The 15,678-nt window shown below is 37.8% G+C and overlaps 1 protein-coding gene across 2 annotated transcripts; it reads right to left on the bottom strand.

The window, feature by feature from the left end:
• Positions 1 to 1,690: 1,690 nt before the first annotated feature.
• Positions 1,691 to 11,748, bottom strand: LOC120428085 (protein bunched, class 1/class 3/D/E isoforms). Of its 2 annotated transcripts, none has more exons than XM_039593067.2 (2): positions 10,923 to 11,748; positions 1,691 to 3,101 (listed from the first exon to the last, which is right to left on the bottom strand). In XM_039593067.2, the coding sequence occupies exons 1-2, from the start codon at positions 11,076 to 11,078 to the stop codon at positions 2,754 to 2,756; spliced, it is 504 nt and encodes a 167-aa protein (XP_039449001.1). In that variant the 5' UTR covers positions 11,079 to 11,748; the 3' UTR covers positions 1,691 to 2,753. The 2 variants fall into 2 exon arrangements, with proteins under 2 accessions (XP_039449001.1, XP_039448999.1); XM_039593065.2 differs by having other exon boundaries at positions 10,917 to 11,747.
• Between the last annotated feature and the right edge of the window lie 3,930 nt (positions 11,749 to 15,678).

Genomic DNA, 15,678 nt, shown 5'->3' on the forward strand with positions numbered 1-15,678 from the left:
CTGATCTTTTCAAGAAAAATTAGTGGATATAGTTCGAAAACGGTTATAACGATTGAAAATTTGTTTTTACATAAAAAAAATAAAATCAAGCATGCAGGATGAAATTTTGGGTCCCCAGAAACACGTGCACTTTGAATTTTTAGACAGGGCCGAATGGTTCTTCTCGAAAGTTTTTACCACGTGTCTCTGGGGACCCCAAACTTCATGCCTCCCTTCAAGTTGACCCTGCGCAGTAATTTTTGACATTTTTTTTGTAGGTCAGTGTTATTTATATTAGGTGCGAGCCATTTGTAAACATGCTATTCATCCAAGAAAAATCGCATTTTGATAAAATAAATAGATAGAAAAGTAAATTTTGGCCTTAACATTCCCAAATGTTAAAGAAAACAATGTTTTTGAGCAAACATCAATAAATCCAGTGTCGGTGCGGTGCGTTTACGTAATTTTGTTGTGGATGAATAAACGTATTGCATTACTAGTAATAATTCCTCATATTGGAAATATCACAATTGTTTAAATTACGGTCGTACAAGCGATTGCTCTTTCTCCATACGGTCGTCTTGCCCCACCTTCCTTAGTTCTGGATAAGGATCACAAGACAGGATTTAACGATCACGACAAAGAAAACAAATTTCATAGAATCTTTTGGAGGACGGTAATCAGCCAGGGAATTTCTTTCAACGTTTCAAAATAATGCAGTCAGATTTTTTTTAATCATATTATTTCATAGTGACTATTTTATTAACAGTTTCTCTTCTTTCTGCTTCGCGTATTCCTCTCTCACTTATATCATACTCTTTCTTTTCGCGCATCATTCTTTCTTGCCCCTTATCGCGGGTATCGATTATCATTTTGTTTTTTTGTTTTGTTATTCTACGCTACATGTTTATTGAATCTTTCACTTTCGTTTTTTCGACTCTCTTTCGTCACATGATTTGATTTTATCTTGTTTTCTTTGTTTTTTTTCCGACAGTTGCTGTACTTTTTAGTACTGCTTTTTTAAGCGTCTCCTATCATGCTCAATGCTATCTGTGTGTTATGTTTTGACGCTTGGTTGCTTATTTTTTGCTTTTCAAGGTTTTTGGTTATCCGATATACAAAATAATAAATAGGCGTGACTAAATAATTGCATTTCAACTAGGAAAAATGAAAAAGAAATATTTGAACAAAGATCCTACGAAAAGTAAACAAAGAAAGTGTTCTTACAGCCTATCAACAGTTCCTCTCTTAACGATCTAGGCGACTCACGCGTAATCTGCTCACTCTCATTCACTCGCAATCTCACTTTCGGTATAAAACGCAAACGCGATTCTTCGCAACGGTTTAGTTTATTTTCTCTTGTAGTCGCTTTCACACGCACACACACACAGTCGTGCACGCTCATCATTAGTTCCATCAGATCAAATTCAAACAACTAATAGGTTTCATTCCCTGATTGTTTTAACCATCGCTCTTTCGTTAGCACTTTACTTCTCTTTTTAATAGTTTGTTCTATCATATTTTCGGGGGGCCGTCCACAGTTCAAGCTTCATCGAGTTTCAAACTTGAACTTGGTCGGCTATTCGTCCAACTCTCTCGCTCTCTCTTTTTCAAGCTCAATCATTCTACTAGAATATGTACAACTCTTGGTACTCGTCAATGATCATTCAGCAAGAACCGATTCATGTCATATTTTCACACCACTACGGAATTTTTCACGCTCACGAACTCACGATCCTCAAGCAATCCTCGCGCGGGGCGCTTCTTAGATGCTAATATGTACAAATAGAATCACATTTTGGGTTACTGTTTTGTCCTCTCGGTTCTAACTAAACGGGCGCGCGAGTGAGAAAAAAAACTTTTTTGACAAACGACACTTCTTGAGGAGGTCGTTCGCAAAGGCCGAAATTTTCGAAACACAAAATGTACCACAAAATAAATCTTAATAAAACGACAGCGGATTTAATCACATTTTTTTACGATATATCTCAGTTCTGTTTAGCGTTTGAGGCGCGCGCGCTGGCAGCGCCATATCCCCATCTCTCCGGCCTTGCTAGCGCAGTGGTAATTGGGCCGTATGAGGACTAGTTTGACTGTCCTGCGGAGGAGGTTTTGCTGTATTTGATACATTTTTTTTAGGATTTTTAGGAAATTTGCTTGCGTTTTGCCAGCGCACGCGCTCAAAAAAGAAAACAGTAACGTGCGTTAATTTTTTTTAAGGTTTTTGGCTTTCCCATCAAATTTTTACTTTCTGTAACACCAATCTCTGGATATATTTCCACATGCGCTTTGCGTATCAATGTGTGTGTCTGTATGTGTTTGTTTGTGGGTGTGTATCTCTAAAATTTCTAGCTTATTAGGAATTTGTTTGAGAATGAATGAAGCGTCTTACCTTTTGCCAAGTAGTAGTAGTAATTCTATGCGAATATTCTTCTGTTTTGCTTCATCTTCTTCTTCCGCGCTGGTGCCTAATTTGATACTGGTTAATTTTCGCTTAATAGTGGGCTTTGCTACTAGAGTTTGGCTTTTCAGAGTGCTTCGGCACGGCGGCCGCGCGGGGTTCTGGTGCTCCTCGTCGTCGTCGTTCTAGTGTCCTCTCCTGAGACGGTTCCGGATTGCGGAACGGTTTTGGGCACGTGTGCCGTCGTCAGTTTGCTGCTGCTGCTGGTGGCGCCGCCGGCGGCGAGGAGTAGCAGCTCCTAGTGAGGCTTCTTAACGGTGTATCATGGCTGCTGCTGCTGGTGCTGGTGGCGACGCAACAACTCCCGGAGCATCTAGGACACGGAACCGTTCGCGTTGGGGTTGACCGTGGGGGTGCCTGCCGCGGCTGCCGCCGAGCTCGCTGAAGCTGCCGCCGCCGCCGCCGCCTGGCTTTTGGCCAGCGGTGTGAGGGCTGCCGCTACAGACGCCGCGGCCGCTCCCGCCGTGGTCTGGGCACTCTGCGCGGCGCTCGGCGTTCCGGACGGGGTCAGCTGGGAGAGCGTTTCCTGCGAGGCGTTCTGCTTGAGGATGTTGTTCTCGTACTCGAGCTGGTTGATGCGGTCCATCAGCTCGGAGATTTTCTCCTTGAGCACTTCGACCTCCTCGCGGACGGCGAACATCAGGTGCGACTTGACGAGATCCTGGAAGGAGAGGAGAGGGAGAAAAAAGGTTAGTTTACTCATGACATTGTTGCTTGGAGGGCACGTCGACGAAATATCAATATTTGAGAAAAACGTGGAATGGTTCTTTTAATAAGTTGACAATAGCAGAAAAAAGATGTTAAAATTTGTGCTCAAAATTAGGACCACTTCACAGCATTGTTGCTTGGATGGCACGTCGCTGAGATTATAAACAACCATTTAACCCCTTCCCGCCCAGAGCAAAATCGAGATTTTTTACGTTTTTCCACATTACTCGTAACTGGATCGACCAAACTGGACAAAATTTTAATGGTTATTATAACATTCTATATTAACTAATGCAGGTTGAAACAGATTGGTAACAGAAAAAAATAATTTTGAATCCAAAAATTAGTGGTGCTCTGGAGTAACCATGGGCGTTAGAGGGTTAAATAAAAACAAACTAAATACAGTTGCGAAATGCGACTTTGATTGATACTTTTTTTAAATTAACAGAGAGAAAAGACGATTCGTTTCATGATCAAAGTACACTTTATAGCATCGTTACTTGGATGGCACGTCGACTAAATTTCAATTTTGAAAAAAAAAAACAACATAGATTGTTTTTATTGTCAAGCTGCAAATAATTGACTATGTTACTGCAAATAATTGACTTTGTTACGATCGATTGCAAAAAAAATCATGATCGAAACAGGTGCATTAATTTCATGGCATCTTTACTCAGATGGCACGTCGACGAGTTTTGAAAATTAAATTTAAGAAAAACTTAAATCTTTGAATTCTGAATTTTGTTGTGAAAATCAACTTGTCTTGCAACTTTTAAGCGTAGAAATGAGAAAGATGATCAGTTTCAAGCTCAAAACAGGTCCACTTCATGGCAATGTTGCTTGTATGGCAGGTCAACGATATTTCGAAATTCATTTGAAGTAGAATGTACAATACTTGTTGAAGTGTCGAGTTAAGTGACTTGAGCACGTGACGCCGTTGGATTTTCTGCAATTCCTCCTTCTTATCTTTGAATATAGCAATATTTCCGGGAGATGACTTGCAACAAATCAAACCAGAAAGGTCTTGTGCTTTTGCCAGTTATCTTTATAATCAACCCCCCTTCTAATTAAATTTAATCCCAAACCCGTCACCCGCGTCAATGCGGGCAAACAATACAAAATTCAATAAACACAAATCAACCGAACGGGTCCTTATCTTCCCGATAACGCCCCAGAGTTCGAACTCTCTCGCGCGACCAAACCCATTCACTGATTGATCTCAATTGATTTTTACTGCTTCTTTAAACGATCGCCAGGCGGCGGCGGCGGCCATGAGGAGCGACTCAATCAGTCTAAAAATAGTGCGCAAGCCACCACACAGAGAGATTGGGACGGAAAGTTTTCAATCTTTTCAATCTCGGCTAGTTTGAATCTCTGCGCCACGTGTTTGGACTGGGGGCCGGAAAGCGAAAATTTGGGTTGTTGTAATTCGCGCGATCGAGAGGGAAAAACGTCCATTAGGTGACCCTCCTGGCCTCGATAAAAAAAAAAACGTTGTGAAATGTTTATTTGGCAGAGGCAGTAATGTGGCTGGTAGAAATCTGTTTTAACATAAATTGAAACTGAAATCAGAAAATATATCAGATAAACAGCAAGCTGCCAAGGATGGCGACCTTGTAACGAATAACCCTAATATACTTCAACTCGAAAATTATCTGAAATTGGCTGACTGATTACATGCAGTTGTAATATTCGGCCCTGAGGTACCATTACGAAGATCGCCGTTTCCTAAGGTTATACAGCATATCTTGTTAGCGTTTAGCGGATTTGATAAGGTCGATTCATTTGCATAAATTTATAGCTGGCATTTTTGTTAAAGTTGTGCTTGAAATGTATGTTCTAGAAAAAAAGCAGATGCGAACTGTGATGAGCAATTTTTTTTTGCAGAAAAAATGTTTTTTTTTTCAATAAACTTTTTACATCAAATTCTATGCTATGCTAGGAAATCAAATTGAATCACAGTGGAAAACCTTGATACAGAAAATTCAAAAGGATAAGAACTTTAATTCTTTAAAAAAATGTCGTACAGACAAGATTCGATTTCTGGATAAATTTGCTGTTTTTAATTTTTGTTATTTTCTGATACTTATAGATTTAATATGCGAATTATGTTACTTTATTTAACAATCCTATTCCATTTTTTTCGAATATTTGTCAGATTGTTGAGCTTTGGTATGACCCATAAACTACTCTAAAGTGATTTAGAATTTTTAAATTCAAGATGGCGGCCAAAATGGCGATGAATACACTTACTCAATGAACTAGAGGAAGGCACCAACCACCTAAAAATAGATTCAGTAAAGTTTTTTTTAAAGGATTTGAAGAGTTAAGGGTTTTGCAAAAAAAGTGATGTGCTTATTAAAAAAACTAGCTTCACTAGCTTCATGTTTTCAACTAGAAAACATGTTTTTGTTTTGTTTTTACTCCTCAGAAAAGTTGAAAAGCAATCAATTTACTATAACATTCTTTTTTGCGATAATTGAACCCGAAACAGATATTTTGAAAAGGGAAAACCCCTTTTATAAACCTTCTAAATTTAAGTGCCAAAGTTTTCTAGTTTTATTGTATTACGCCTGAATGCCGGCAACTATCAATAAAAGCTTTGATAAGGTAGTTTCCAAATATATCCGCAAGAGGTCGAAAGTTAAGGTCATCTTCGACATACGAGCTGTTGCGGTTATCTGAAAATCAACCAAAATTGTTTGTTTGAATAACTACTGGACAACTAAATTAAACTTTACAATTTTCAGTACCAAGCTATAAGACACGAAACTGGACAGAATGGAACAAATCCGAACAGAATTTGTTAAGCCAATGTCGAGAAAATCAAGTGCATGATTTTCATCAACAACCCCACGCTCAGACATTTGCTTAGAATTTGATTCTTAATGGAAGAAGTTCATTTTCCGAGTTATTTTGAGATAATATGGCATCCTAATTTATTTAGAGTTTAAGCCTCTAACATTTAACCTCAATTTGGCTCACACGCGGAACTTTTATTGAGACGCCAGGTTCTTTACGATCCTGTCCACCTTCCCACCGGGAAGGGGGGGCACCAGTTATCTAAAACGGCATAACGACTTTCGCGTCGCTTTAAAATCCCATTAATTCCAATCACTTCGCCGCGCTCATTTCCTCGTTGAATCCCACTCAATTTTCAATTCGGTTTTATTAGTGAATAATCAGGATACAATAAGTTCTTTTGAGGTGCATAACAGAGTTTTGGAGTTCCTTTCAGCTGTGTGTTACACCAAATCCATTTCGGAACAATTATTACTTGTAAATAAAGGCGTCACCAAGAGTAAGAAAAAATAAGAAAAAACTTACTAAAATTGCATTGAATCCCACTCTCCGCGGACCAAAGCTGCAGAAATGATAACCGCACTATTAATATCTCAACTCATTTGTTTACCCAGCTATCTTTAAATGGAACTACGCGTGGATCACTTCTTGAAGTAGACTTAAGGGAGCTGTCCATAAATTGAACGCATTTCAATTAATAAATCCCAACTCGGCGTCGTTCCGTCAGATTCCCGTAGGTTGTGAAATCTTGCAGAGATACACATTCGAAGTCGGCGCTCTAAAAATATCCTCAACGGCTACAGACCGATCGTCAGTTTGTGTGCTTTCTGCCGCCTCTGTGCAGTTGATAAGTTCTGCCAAGTCGGATCTCGGTGGCAGTGAATGTTTTGTTTTGATTGTTCGCCCCATCCGAATGGCGCGGCGGTCAAAGGCACTTCATTCCTTTGGTTTTGATCAAATTGATTTGACGAAAAAAAGATTGAAAAAAAAACTTGTTTGTCAAGAGATTCGAACTCACTTCCGTAAGATTGCTAGCGTTGACCGTGCGCCCTTACCATCTCGTCTATTTGTCACTTTTCAAGAACATGCGCCAAAGCGTCACTACGTACAGATTTAAGTAGTTTCCTTGTTAAAACACGTTTGATGTGACGTTTTCAAGAGCGTTTTGCTCTGACAAGCTGAGGGTTAGACTACAGCCAATTCACGTCACAATTTCAATTTCTGACAACGCGTGGCCACACACCTACAGAGTGGCAATAAAAAGACAACATTTCTGTTCCGCACAAATCCGAGTCGATGACGGTGAGCTGCGCACCGGTTGCATCAGATGACGTACATTCTTGGCGCTAGTTCAGCGCGCCAGGTGAACGTGCGCGCTCGACTTGAGTCAGCTGTGCTGGGGCGGCGGCTCGGAACAAAGAGTTTGATCTTGGCAGTTAGCAGGACCGTGATACGCGCGTAAAGGATCACTTATCGATTGGTAATTGTAGGAAGCACTTAGTCAGCGCTGATTGCTGAGCAAAGAACGTACAAGATCGCGCGTAGGTTCCTTTCACCATAAGATTAACAGCGAAAGATCACTTCCTCAAACCATAACCCAAAAAAAAAGATCGACATTTAAAATTCCTAAATTTCAACGACTCGCGACGATTTACGCCAGCTCTGCTCGGTCAGCTGTCGCACCCCGCAGGAAAAAGAACCGTATGGAAGTGTCCCAAATATTAAATCTTGGTCAGCCGAACCGAGCGTGACGGTTTATTGGCCATTTCTGCCATTTTGGTGCTGGGTCAAACAGCAGGTGCAGGCCGGTCGTCCGTTAGCAACGAGGGACTATTTTTGAGTTTCGAGAGGGACTCTTTTCTAGGGCAATTACTTTATGAAGGAATAATAAATATTCTTTTCAAATTTGAAATTTTCATTATTTTCCGTGCAGATAGCTGAAACATCTGCTTTGTTTCCCCGACATTCCCGGCAAATGTCAACACAAGTGTTCATGAGAAATGTCAAAATATTGTTTTGAAAACAGCGGTTTTCGCTGGAAAATCCAAATATGGAAACCAAAACAAGTTCACAAAGAGGCCATCAACCTTCAAAAAACAGCTGCTCTGACCCTTCTTGGGGCAAAAAAGGGCAGAACAAAGTCTACCTGGCGTTGCGACATTTCTCGTCCAGTTAATCACGCGTTCAAAAGTCACCCGTGTGCGTATCAACGTGTGATTAATATTAATGTGACTCGTGTTACAAAGACTCGCGAGTCTAAATCGCGAGTGAGTCACCGTCGCGAGTTTGTTTTTGAGTCGCGCAAGCTCATCAATATGTGAGAGCTCAAGTTCTACAAAGAACTTTACAAGTGAATGGGGAAGCAATTAAAGGTGGCGTTTTAGTGCCTGGCGTGACATTTTTCGCTGATGATGGCTAGTTTTGCGCAAAGGGGGTCAAAATCGACTGTTCAAAACACCAAACAAACCACTTGACTGTCACCTCTGATGTCATAATTTGCAAGTGTGCAGAAGAGTGGTGCGAAATTGCGTCGCGCGAATTTTGAATTGATTTGTGAGCGCCGTTTTGTTGTGAGATCATGTTTGAGCAGTGCGAGTACGTCATATTTGCTATTGTGGGGAAGGTGACTAAATTTGTACCAAATAAAAAAGCTCATGTTTGAACAAGACGCTCGAATAATTCGCACGGCGATGACGGCATAAATCGGGTGCGTTATTAATATAAAAATGAGCTTCTTATCAGTTGTTGTTTGCACACTTGCTGCTCTTTTGGAGTAAAGTCGCTATTCAGGAGGGGAGTACTATTTCTGCTGACTGTTCTGATGAGTCATGCTATGCTGTCTGGAAGAGGCTTATGCAAGTACTACAGGACATTGCTGACTCAATTGTGGTGATTTAAGGAAAGAAATAGTGTTACGAACGGAAGTATGGTGAATAAGATTTGCCAATATTTACAGGTCGACTGAATTAGCACCTTTTGGATGTAAATTGATCGAACATCTTTGAACTATTTTCAAGTTTCTGCAGGCGATTAGCACATAAAAAATAGAAAAAAATATTTTTAAAAATTGAACACAGAAGACGTCAATCAGCCAATCAAATTAAGGTATTGATTTTGCAATTTTGTTACATTTTTCAGAATCTGGCGGAGTTGATTTTTTCTGTTTTTTTTTGCATCAATTTTTTGAACTCTTGATACAATAGTAAAACAATCAGATTTTTCTTATCGAAATGCTCAGTATTCTGATTTTCTCTCGTATTTTTTAAAACGGGCTAGAATTTTCATGAAAAAGGAAAAAAAATGCTCCGTTTTTTTATTAGTGAATTGAATTTCCAGAAAAAAAGTTAATTTTGAATTGCTTCTCACTCCATTCTCTCCAAAACCTAATTTTTATGGTGATTTTCCATGTGTTTGAGTTAATCCATCGTGCTTATTTTAAAATTACGAACAAAAACGAGAACAGTAAACTGATTTAAAAAAAATATTTTTTATTAAATTTCGGTCTGACTTAGAAAATTTAAAATATTTTTTTTTTGGTCCAGAAATCAAGTTTCATAAAAAAATCTGAGTTCACAGGAATTTTATGAAAATCTTTTTATAGAACATACACAGTAAAAACAGTTGAATTTTAGATGGTCGAAAATTTGGTTGGTTGCATGTTACCACTTTTTTTGAGTATCTTTTACTAAAATAATGTGTAAGAATGTCAAATTAAACAGAAACCGATGAAAATTTGACCAATTCCTAATGTAAAATTACACATTTTTAACACAAAATGTGTCTCCATTCCTAGATGGAATAGTGCCATTATTTTTTCATGTTATACAAAATTTATTGTGCTTACGCTTGGTTATTTTTGAAATCTTCCCCTCGGTCGCGGCCAGAGCCAGCGGACTAAAACTTTGAAATTATTCATGATTGCATTTTGATTGTAAAAATTTAAATTTGTATTATAACCTAAGGCCGTTGCAAATACTTTTAAAGTTTATGTCGCCCCCCCTTCAATATTTGTCTGAAAAATCAGGGGGCAAACAAATATTTTTCCAAAAAACTTCAAAATTTTCATGAAAATAGAAGTCTAATCAACTGAAAACAATCTAAAATGCATTTTTCTGCATTGATAATCATATTTAGCATGTTTGGGCTTGTTTAAAAATGTTTTGAATTTTTATGAAATTCCAATGTACAGCACCGCAAAAATTTTATTTTTCGCAAAAAATAAAATTTTCGTCAATACTTAGATATTTTGGAAACCAATGATGACAAAACAACTGGACAGGTGTATAATGCATTTTAAAACACTTTTTTCATTAAAATGTTGAAACTATGGCTCGTAATTTAAATTTTTATACTTTTTTATTTTTTTGCCGACTTTGGTCAGAGTCGAGGGACATAAACTTCAAAAAATATTTGCAACGGCCTAAAATACATTTCAAAAATCTTCACAAATTCACAAAATTTTATGATTGTAGATTTATATCACAATTCGCCTTTTTTTATAAAGTGATTTTGGAGTAATAATTTATTTTTATGATGCTGCGTGATAAAAAAAAAACCCTGAAAGAAATTCATTGATAATTTTTTTTTCCAGAATATTTCATAAAAAATAAAAAAAATATCTTTTAAAGGAGTTGTTGATGCAAACCTTGCAAATAATTGTTGGGACAATGGGACATGTTAGTCGTATCAGGAGTAAGATTAAGAATTGCTTTGTTAATTATAAAGTTTGGATATGATTTATGATTGTTGGTATTTTTTGAAAGATTTTTTTCAATTCTTATAAGTTTTCCAATAGTGATGCGAAGCCTTTTATACTTTTTAGCTTCTAGATAGCAACATCAAAATCTCGCCAGCTGTTGTCCAGCAAGTACCAGAATTTTCCCCCGAAAAGAAAATCAATACTATCGACAACCCTGCGTCTCCTCCTCCAAACTCCTCCTTCTCCATGTACAATTCTTGTACTCACTCTTACATTCTGCACCATCACGTAGCACGTGTTGGTGGTGCTGTGGTCCGGGCTCTTCTGCTTGATTTCGTACAGCCAGTTCTCCGGCTGGTGGACAACTCCACCTCCAACTCCACCACCGTGCAGGTGATCCCGAGGTTGCTGCAGTGCAAGGGTTTCCATTTCTACTGCCTTAATTCGGGGTACTGCTCAAACTTTATCTAGTTCTTGTTGGTTTTTTTTTCACTCCACACAAAAAACACCTTCCTTATCGATTTGATGTCGTGCGATCGAAACCACTTGGAACCGGTTTGCAGGGAGGGTTGTTTTTCACTTCACGATCCCAAGTTCTCCAGATGTGTCGATAAGCGTGCGCTCCACTCGACAAAAAAACACAGTCCAAGTTATTGTTCCAAGCTGGGTTATCTTATCTCGAAACTCTTCACAAAAACGATTCGACTGTAATTTTCCTCTCGTTCAAAATCTCAAGGACTTTTGGCTGGGCGATAACTTCCTCGAACGAAATTTTTTTCACTTTTCACCGTCGGCAGTGGGCAGAAATTTTCTTCACTTAAAAATTGGGAAAAATTTCTTCTCTTTTCGACGATTTCTTGGTGGGGCGTTTCCCACTCAATCAGGTAGCTTCAGATTTTTTTTATCTTCAAATTAAAACGATTTGTACTTTGCGTTACTCTTGATAATCAGGTTTTGCGTGTGCGTCAATCACAGTAACAGTTGCAAGAATCTTGTCACACTCGGTGCAATTATCCTTCCTTGCTCGACGTTCAATTTAATTTCAGTTATTTGCTATGAACTGCTAGACTTGTGAGCGGCGACTGAGTGTCTGCTCCCGGAGGGACTTGGTTTTATGAAACTGGGAGGAAAATCGTCTCGCAAGCGAGAGCAGCCCGCTCTCGCTCTCTTGGCTGGATGATTCTCTCAGAGCTCGTCACATCATGCCACGACCAACACTCGTGATCGCACACACTGGTTATCGTGTTTTATTTGCTTTGCTCTTATTATTCCACAGAGCCGTATCAAAATAAAAGCAAAAATGACACACACCCTCTCACACCTTCGAGCCAGTTTCATCCGGAGCAACTCAAAATTGTGAGAGGGAGAGGAGCACGCGCGACATCTCTCGTCGATGACGTTTGGTCGTTATGACGTCACGAGTTCCGAGTCGCTCCGGCAGAACGCGAGAATCGCGAGCGAATTCTCACTCGATCTCTCAGTTGCCATCAACCGAGAGGGAATTCTTTCTAGAACTGCTTCTGGGGGGTGCTGCCGCAACGGAACGTAACATGGTCCGAGTCAGCAGAGCATGGGAATTTCCATCGGAACATCAGCGCTTCCGCGCGAGTCCGGTGTTTTGGTTTTGCGTGTGATGACGGTGGAGCAGACAAACACAGCAAAACGCGAAAAAAAGGTAAACATTGCCTTTTATGGAGTGTGGCGGAGAAGGAGGAGTATTGCGGGACTCCATCGGTGGAGGAGACGCGTGGTGATTGATTAATGATTTCGAATTAAAGGGGAAATTAGACACGGTTTGCTCTAGGGGAGGTTGTTATGTTTTGCGATGAGGGTGGCAAGTGCGCCAAAGTGGGATACGGACGACAGTGAGTGTGGTGATGTCATTCGGAAAAATGCAATCGTGTTGGGGTTTTTCCTAGGTCAGGGGAAAATGCAGTTTGTTTTTTTCGCTTGGCAATTTTTAGCTTCTGAGAATGTCATTACAGTTGGAAGGTGGATTTTCTAGTGTTCCAAGAAATCGCTTACATTTATGAAATTATGATCATACATGTTCGCTATTGTAAATAATTTTATTTTCCTTTTCATCCGTAAGTTTGAAAATGTGCACGAGTTTTTAATGTAAAACGAGAGATAATGCATGATTATATTGAATAAAATGTTTCAAATCAACAAAGAAAACTATTGTATCTTCTGCACTCACGCAGTTCTTATGGATTTTATTTGTTATTTCAGTCAAAAATCAACAAAGCAAGATGGCGGCCAAAATGACAGTGATGAAATATTGAGAATTTGCATTTGGTTAATTTTTAAGGCAATCAATTATTCAAAATTGACTTAAATGGGTTCGCAAAATTCAAATTTGAGGTTAAAACTAAGATAATTAAAAAAATACGAGAAAAACATTTTCGAAACTTCGAATAATCGAGTCTGGACTGTAAAACTCTAGAAATGCATATACAGTCCAGAAATGATTATACGAAGTTTCGATTATCAAAAGTTCAATTATCCGAAGCATTGCATGGGACTTCGGATAATCTGATCACGAACAAAACAAAAAGTTTTTTTTATTTTCTTGTTTTTAACAATGAAATTTCCCATCAAATGTGTATAGTTGATTGCCTATTAATATCAAAATGCATTTTTTTTTCAATATTTTATCACCGCCATTTTGGCCGCTACCTTGGATTTAAAATTTCTAAAACTCTTTAGCGTAGTTTAGGGGTTAGACAAATAAAAAATAAGACTACGAAGAAAAACATGTGATTCGAATATTCGAAGTGCAATTTTTCCGAGGCTTCCAGATAACGAATCTGAACTGTACACCATACATTTTCGGGTTACTTATGGGACATTGTCTAAGCTTTTGAATGCTATTTTTTTTAATAAAGCTTTTCGCTGGCCTTATTTTCTTTGAAATTTTTAGGAAATTTTCTCAGCTGTTTGAAAATATTTTTTTCAGATATGGGCACTTACGAGCACTATTTTTGAAAATCGAAAAATTTATGATTTTTTCTCAAAATCAAACTGGTGGCTATAATTCGAAAGCGATGCACTTTTTAAAAAAATGTGTAAAGTTCTTTTCGATAGCAAATACGATTTTACCTTAGAAACGATTGTTTAAAAGTTTTTTACATGAAATGATTATTTTTCGGAAAATCAATGTTGTTTAAAAAAAAAACAATTATTTTTCAAAAAAAAAAAAAAACTTGGTCTGCACGACTTTAAGGTTGCCTTTTTTGGTCCAGTCGAAAATATGAAAGAGCAATTCCAGCTCAAATCAGGAATTTATCTGGTACTTTTGTACCCGACCCTCTCCGATTTCAATGAAACTTTGTAGACATGTTATCCTAGGCCTATATAAGCCATTTTTGTGTAAATGAATAGTACTCGAAAATAACATTAGAGAAGGGCGTAAGGTATTTGAATATTTTTGTGTTTTGCAATTTAAAAATTACTGTATCTCGAAGACGTTGCATCGTATCAAAAAGTGATCAAAGACAAACTTGTAGGAAATTAGACGGGCTTTCTGAAAAAAATACACTGAAACAAAAATACACGCCACTTCTATGGGATTTTTTGATTTTTAAGTTTAAAAGTTAAATTTCAAGGTGATGTCACGATTTTTTTTCGCTCAAAATTTTTGAAGAAATAGCCAAAAATGTTTCAAAACGACTCACGAAAAATGCAGGATGGTATGTCTCTCCTAAAAAAATACAAAAATCATTTACTAAAACTGTTTTTTTGAAAAGTGGTCTAAACGTCAAAATTTTCAAAAACCGATAGTGGGAATCGATTCCCCAGACAATTTTACATAAAAGTCTCTCTTTATTGACCATTGTCCTAAGTCCAATCCTTTTGAAGATACAGCGGTTTTAAAAATAAAAATGCTGTCAAAGACAAACTTATGGGAAATTGGACGAGCTTTCCGGTAAAATTATTTACGAGACTGAAAAACCAAGTATGTCATATAGAAATTGCCAAAAACCACCAAAAAAACATTTTTTTAATCATTTTTATTTCTAAAACCGCTGTATCTTCCCAAGGATTGGACTTAGGACAATGGTCAAAATGGAGACTTTTATTTATCGGTTTTTGAAAATTTTGGCGTTTAGATCAGTTTAAAAAAATCAGTTTTAGTAAATGATTTTTGTATTTTTTTAGGAGAGACATCTTTTTGTAACATTTTTGTCTATTTCCTCAAAAATTTTGAGCGAAAAAAAATCGTGACATCACCTTGAAATTTAACTTTTAAACTTAAAAATCAAAAAATCACATAGAAGTGGCGTGTATTTTTGTTTCAGTGTATTTTTTTGATACGATGCAACGGCTTCGAGATACAGTAATTTTTAAATTGCAAAATATAAAAATATTCAAATACCTTACGCCCTTCTCTAATGTTATTTTCGAGTACTATTGGCTCCATATATACAAAAATGGCTTATATAGGCCTAGGATAACATGTCGACAAAGTTTCATTGAAATCGGAGAGGGTTCGGATAACCGAGTCTGGACTGTATTTACATATTCGTTGTTGCTGCAAAATTTTATGGAGACTTGTATGGACAAATTAATGATGTAAAATAGCTTCTTTGGTCATAGGATAACCCATAATTACATTTTAACCAAATAAAAAAAAACAATTGATATCGATTTCCGGTTTTTGCGGAGAATTGCTCTTATACTTTTAAAAGTAGCTTGTTTAGATTTGTTTTGAATATTATAATATTTTATAGTGAGACTGGAATGTGTATATTTTAATTTAAAAAATAAAATGGGCATTGCATTCCCATAAATTTATAGTTTTAGTGCAACTTTTGAAATGTTTCTGTTTTTATTTGAATAAAACTTCATAATCCCGGTATGAGAATCGAACTCTCGACCTCTGGATTGGATGTCCAGCACTCCGTACATCGCAAGTCGAAACCCATACCCTACCGGTCAAGATTTTCAGTTATTCTTTGAGGGATTCTGACATTGCCGTGCCAGGCAGGAATCGAACCCATCACCTTCCGCTTACTACGTGAAACCG

Source organism: Culex pipiens, chromosome 2, assembly GCF_016801865.2.
Source record: "Culex pipiens pallens isolate TS chromosome 2, TS_CPP_V2, whole genome shotgun sequence".
Lineage (NCBI taxonomy): Eukaryota > Metazoa > Arthropoda > Insecta > Diptera > Culicidae > Culex > Culex pipiens.

Coding starts and splice junctions, on each gene's coding strand:
- LOC120428085 (XM_039593065.2), bottom strand. CDS start 11,078: ATGGAAACCCTTGCACTGCAGCAACCTCGGGATCACCTGCACGGTGGT. Junction 3,102..10,916: donor TGATGGTGCAGAATGTAAGA/GTGAGTACAAGA, acceptor CTCTCCTTCCAG/GATCTCGTCAAGTCGCACCT.